The 5,668-nt window shown below is 48.0% G+C and overlaps 3 protein-coding genes across 3 annotated transcripts; 1 reads left to right on the forward strand and 2 right to left on the reverse strand.

Annotated features, from left to right (window-relative positions):
• Nucleotides 1-106: 106 nt before the first annotated feature.
• On the forward strand, nt 107-673 carry H257_10865 (hypothetical protein; the record flags this gene model as incomplete). Its single annotated transcript, XM_009837586.1, has 1 exon — nt 107-673. The coding sequence occupies one exon, from the start codon at nt 107-109 to the stop codon at nt 671-673; it is 567 nt and encodes a 188-aa protein (XP_009835888.1).
• A 1,058-nt stretch (nt 674-1,731) lies between these two features.
• H257_10866 (hypothetical protein) lies at nt 1,732-2,859 on the reverse strand (the record flags this gene model as incomplete). Its single annotated transcript, XM_009837587.1, has 2 exons — nt 1,732-2,259; nt 2,662-2,859. 2 exons carry the CDS (start codon nt 2,857-2,859, stop codon nt 1,732-1,734), a joined length of 726 nt encoding a protein of 241 aa, XP_009835889.1.
• A 1,977-nt stretch (nt 2,860-4,836) lies between these two features.
• Nucleotides 4,837-5,355, reverse strand: H257_10867 (hypothetical protein; the record flags this gene model as incomplete). The annotated part of the gene is made up of 1 exon (XM_009837588.1): nt 4,837-5,355. The coding sequence occupies one exon, from the start codon at nt 5,353-5,355 to the stop codon at nt 4,837-4,839; it is 519 nt and encodes a 172-aa protein (XP_009835890.1).
• Nucleotides 5,356-5,668: the final 313 nt, after the last annotated feature.

Consider the following 5,668-nt stretch of genomic DNA (forward strand, 5'->3'; position numbering starts at 1 on the left):
GCTTGAATTGAACGAAATGGTTTTTTCGAGTCATATTAGTCATTCATGGACATATTAGTCATTCCTGGACATCGCTTGTCTCCTCATTTTCGAATTTGCCATCATCATGTTCAAAGCTGCAATTGTTCTTGGTCTTGCCGCGCAGGCTGTAGCGCTCCCTTTATTCCCGGCCAGGATCCCCAACGGCAACAAAGTCGCGAATGTCGGTGCCCTTGGACACATCAACCCGGCTGGAGGCGGCCCTCTGAACCCGTTTGGAATGGCGTTCGAAGACGCCGAAATGATGTGGACGTTACAGCTATGTCAAGCTGATTCGGACACCGATGGTGCCACCAACGGCGAAGAACTCGGCGATCCTTGCTGCACATGGACAGTTGGAGCCACCTTGACCACGACAACAGCCACCCACCCAGGCAAGGCGGACCCTTTCACCCCCGACCAACTCAGGTCGCTCAAGTGTGTTGTTGGTGGTTCTGGCAACGCAACCAGTGCTACCACCACCTTCAGTCCGTCAGGTACCGCAACCAATGCTGCCACCACCTCCAGTCCGTCAGGTACTCGGGCCACCCCCTCGGCGACGACCAACACGCCCACTGCGAGCAGTGCTGCGGCATTGTCCGGCGCCATGTTGACTGGCGCTGCGGTTGCGATGGCTATGGTGACTCAACAATAGCTGTCACAATGTATTAATACATTATAAACAAGTTGTATTGCATTAACAAAACCAAAAGCCTGAAAGATGTTTGTGTTTAATGATGTCTTTCTTGGAAGCATGTAAAATGTCCATCCTAGCGGGTTAATATTGCCTTTACTGGTTCCTTTTGGAAGAGATTTGTGTTTGCATGAGCCTAATCCGTGGCTAGCAATGACCACAACAACGCCACCGGCCTTACATTTTCATGTAAGCCAATGGTTTACATCTTAATTCACGACGCTTGGGCAACGCGTCAGGGCATCCCCACTGGTAAGACTGTATATTCGCGGTGCGAACTTCACCACTGACGAGGACTGCCAGCTAGTTCGTTCGTGGTTGAACATATCCCAAGATGAGTTTAAGGGGAGCGGGCATAAGGCCGCGCAGTTTTGGGCCCGCGTAGGCGCGAACTATTGCACCTATTGCGATCCGGACTACCATCGCACAGCACGATCCTTAGCTACCCAGTGGAGCAACATACTGGAGGAATGCAGCAAGTTTGTTGGGTGTTAAGCTTTAACCTACGTGCGCTCTTGGTCCCGGTGTTTGACGTGGTCCGTTACTCGAGTTTAGGATCTCCCAAGCGTCGTCCATGCCCTCGTCGTTGTCATTCCATGCCTCGATGGCATTGCACAACCAAGCCTCCATATCGGGTTGTGACAGTTCGCCACCACGACACATATTTGACCCCAAAAGCGGTAAGAATAAAGTTTACCATCCCAATGGTCCGAATATACAGTCTTACCAGTGGGGATGCCCTGACGCGTTGCCCAAGCGTCGTGAATTAAGATGTAAACCATTGGCTTACATGAAAATGTAAGGCCGGTGGCGTTGTTGTGGTCATTGCTAGCCACGGATTAGGCTCATGCAAACACAAATCTCTTCCAAAAGGAACCAGTAAAGGCAATATTAACCCGCTAGGATGGAACATTTTACATGCTTCCAAGAAAGACATCATTAAACACAAACATCTTTCAGGCTTTTGGCTTTGTTAATGCAATACAACTTGTGTATAATGTATTAATACATTGTGACAGCTATTGTTGAGTCACCATAGCCATCGCAACCGCAGCGCCAGTCAACATGGCGCCGGACAATGCCGCAGCACTGCTCGCAGTGGGCGTGTTGGTCGTCGCCGAGGGGGTGGCCCGAGTACCTGACGGACTGGAGGTGGTGGCAGCATTGGTTGCGGTACCTGACGGACTGAAGGTGGTGGTAGCACTGGTTGCGTTGCCAGAACCACCAACAACACACTTGAGCGACCTGAGTTGGTCGGGGGTGAAAGGGTCCGCCTTGCCTGGGTGGGTGGCTGTTGTCGTGGTCAAGGTGGCTCCAACTGTCCATGTGCAGCAAGGATCGCCGAGTTCTTCGCCGTTGGTGGCACCATCGGTGTCCGAATCAGCTTGACATAGCTGTAACGTCCACATCATTTCGGCGTCTTCGAACGCCATTCCAAACGGGTTCAGAGGGCCGCCTCCAGCCGGGTTGATGTGTCCAAGGGCACCGACATTCGCGACTTTGTTGCCGTTGGGGATCCTGGCCGGGAATAAAGGGAGCGCTACAGCCTGCGCGGCAAGACCAAGAACAATTGCAGCTTTGAACATGATGATGGCAAATTCGAAAATTCAAGTGATCTGTCCATATCGCCCTTTGTTGTTGGACATGTACCATGTGACATATACATAGCTAATACTAGTGTCGTACAGTATAGCATCGTGGACTCGACTCCTCCGCGCAATCCCCGTTCCCTCCTAACCGCACGGCACCTTTCACCGTTGCGTTTGACATGTGAAGCATCATATGATGGTGAGCCGTTGTCCGCGAAACTTCACCTGGATTATTTGCAACGACAACGAAGATGTTTGTTTTGGCTGCAGAACCCAGCCCAAAATAAATAATCGGCCAGCCAATCCACGGCATTTCGCCCAAATTTGGACATGAGAGTCATTTCGCCAAATAGCTACTACGTCGGCACACGGGCGAACATCACCATGGACGTTCACACACGCTCGCTTCCAGATCCGCCGGACAGTACTCCGCACCACGTCGAACTCCAGCGCCACATCCACCATGGCTCCTCGAGGCAGCTTGCCGCCGGGTTGCATTCGAATGAGCAGTCTCTGCAGCACGGCGTTCCGTTCGACATCCGTGAGGTTTTTTCTCATGGCAATAATTTCGACAATGCCCGATGAATCAGCGATGCCTCGGTTTTCGCGCGATAACGTGATAACTTGTCCTTTTGGCCTGAAACCGGCGCCAATCAATGCGGTGATTTTGAGCCTTATTGCATCAAAATTGGAGTAATATTGGCGAAGTTTCGGTGAAAATACTATTTGAGGCTTGTATGCACGGATGTCGTTCCTTTTTATCCGTACTTTGTTTTTATTGAGCGTGGTTATTTCAATTATATGAGCCACAGTATGGAGTCATCGGATTGCTTTCTCGTATTTGATTGGATGTATTTGAACTCAATTTGATTTCAATTGACAGTGAATTCGCCGAGTTCTGCTCTTTAGAAACAAACATACCGCATACTCTATACTTCTCAGAAAACATTGTGTTCGTTTCTCAAAAATGCCGTTTGGAGCAATAAAACCGAGACTGAGGTATTGTAGTACTAGTATACGATACAACGATTAGTATATATGTAGTTTTGCCCAATGCAGTGGGGTCAAACGTTTGGATTGGCAGAAATTCGACATGACTGTGATTTGGTTGGCTCAGGCAGTTTCTAATTGATTCTACAAAGCATTCGATTCTGTTGAGGGCTCCCACATGCACGTGTCTTAGTTAGTATTGTATGGAAGTGCAGCTCCGCCAGAGATCGGTAGCGTAGTAGGGATAATGGCGGCGAGGCTGCGAAATATTTCCATTTCCAGGGCCGTAAAGGCGAATTCTGCCCTACTTAGGGCTATTCTTTTTGGCCCCTAGGGATTCTCATCACCACCCATTGGTCAATCTGAATTATTTCTTCTGATTGGTTAAAAACATTTTCTATTTAAAATGCGAAGTCGTTAATAGCCAATAAACTTGGTTTTCATACAATATTGTGTCCTCCACTACTTAAAGAAGAAATTCACATACAAAGCATTGGCGCATTAGTTGAGGGAAGCATGGCAGAATCGACTAGTACGTATTGTGCTTTTCATGTAGTTTGCCCGTTGTTTAACTGCGTTAAACAACCAGACGTTTAAAATTATATAAGCCCGATTGAAGATAAAATAACGCTAAACACAACTTCTGCATTTCAGCAGAATAAAACAACCCTTACCTCATTTCAGCTGCTAACTAATCGAGTTGCAGCACCAGGCCAACTTACGCCGTACAACCACCAGTTCATCACGATGCATACCGTATTAGGATGTGAAATGGGAGTACTATACATCGTGTAGTCGTAGTGCGCCCTTGCCTTCCACGAACAGTGCTAAGGTTAGAGCAGATCAAGAGTTGAAGGTATGGCATAGCTTTGAATCATTGGACAGAGCGACGACTACATGTACTGTAGCCTAACTATATCCCTAACGTTATATACATTACTCGGAGTAGATAATGTTAGTACTGTAGTGATCACGGATGGAAGGTCATGTATGTGGCAATAGCTCCTTCAGTTTCATTGCGTCAAGCACCTTGACATATTGACGTAAAGCAAGTTGTTTGCCAGAATGAAAACGGCAAACAACTTGTTTTACGAAAGTGCCAGTAAAACCACCTTCAACCAACCAATCATCGCATTAGATGAAGTAACTTTAAACAACGCACCCAACCGTTATTCAAGTTACTTTAGACATTATTTAAGCCTGAGAAATTTTTAAACAATGAATTTAACCCTGGAATTGCCAAAAAAGGTGCAAAGCACAATAGTACAAGATTTGGTGTTACATGCAAGTCAGAAGTGAAAGCGACCGGAATTCGACGAATTGTAGAGTTTCTTCGTTTTATTTGCTTCGGACCCTGATGAAAAAATTGATGAGAATTGCCCTAAGTATGGTAGCCAATCAAGCATGACCCCCCCATAAGGGAAATTGTATTTTTGCTGCCCTACCCCATATTAGGGAAAATAAGGCCCCTAGGGATTCCCTCCATTACGGCCGACGGATCTCTGCAGTAGTTAGTATTATATGGAAGTGCAGCTCCGCTGCCGTCTATTGTTGAATCGCCATAGCAATTGCAACAGCAGCGCCAGTCAACATGGCGCCGGACAATGACGCAGCACTGCTCGCAGTGGGCGTCGCCGAGGGGGTGGCCGCAGTACCTGACGGACTGGAGGTGGTGGTAGCGTTGGTTGCGTTGCCAGAACCACCAGTAGCACACTTGAGCGACTTGAGTTGATCGGGGGTGAAAGTGTCGGCCTTGCCAGGGTGGGTGGCCTTTGCAGTGCTCAAAGTTGTTCCGACCTTCCACGTGCAGCAAGGATCGCCGAGTTCTTCGCCGTTGGTGGCACCATCGGTGTCCGAATCTGCTTTACACAACTCAGTTGTCCACGCATTGTCGGCCTCATCGAACGCCAGTCCAAACGGGTTCCGAGGGCCGCCTCCCGACGGGTTGGTGTGTCCGATGGCACCGACGCCCTCGACTTTGTCGCCATTGGGAATCTTGGCCACGTATGAACCGTACGCTGCGGCCTGTGCGGCAAGACCAAGAAAAATTACAGCTTTGAACATGATGGCAAATTCGAATATGACTTTTAGTTGTCGTGATAATCAAGGGTAAAGTCGTGGCTTTGTACTAATATTTCGTTCGAACTGAGGGTGTCGTCGTTCTGGAACTCGAGAACGAGAACGATTATTTTAATGCTGATAGCACCACAAGAGAATATAGAACGCCACCATGTGTTTGACGTAACATATGAGCATGATTGGACTACATTTCAGATTTGTATCCAAATTAAATGTTTTCAGCCTTATGGTCACGACTTTTGAGGTGAAACCAATTCATGACACTCCTTAAAAACCTTGATGTTTGTATTCGATTAAA

This window comes from Aphanomyces astaci (assembly GCF_000520075.1).
Source record: "Aphanomyces astaci strain APO3 unplaced genomic scaffold supercont1.30, whole genome shotgun sequence".
Classification (NCBI taxonomy): Eukaryota; Oomycota; class Saprolegniomycetes; order Saprolegniales; family Verrucalvaceae; genus Aphanomyces; species Aphanomyces astaci.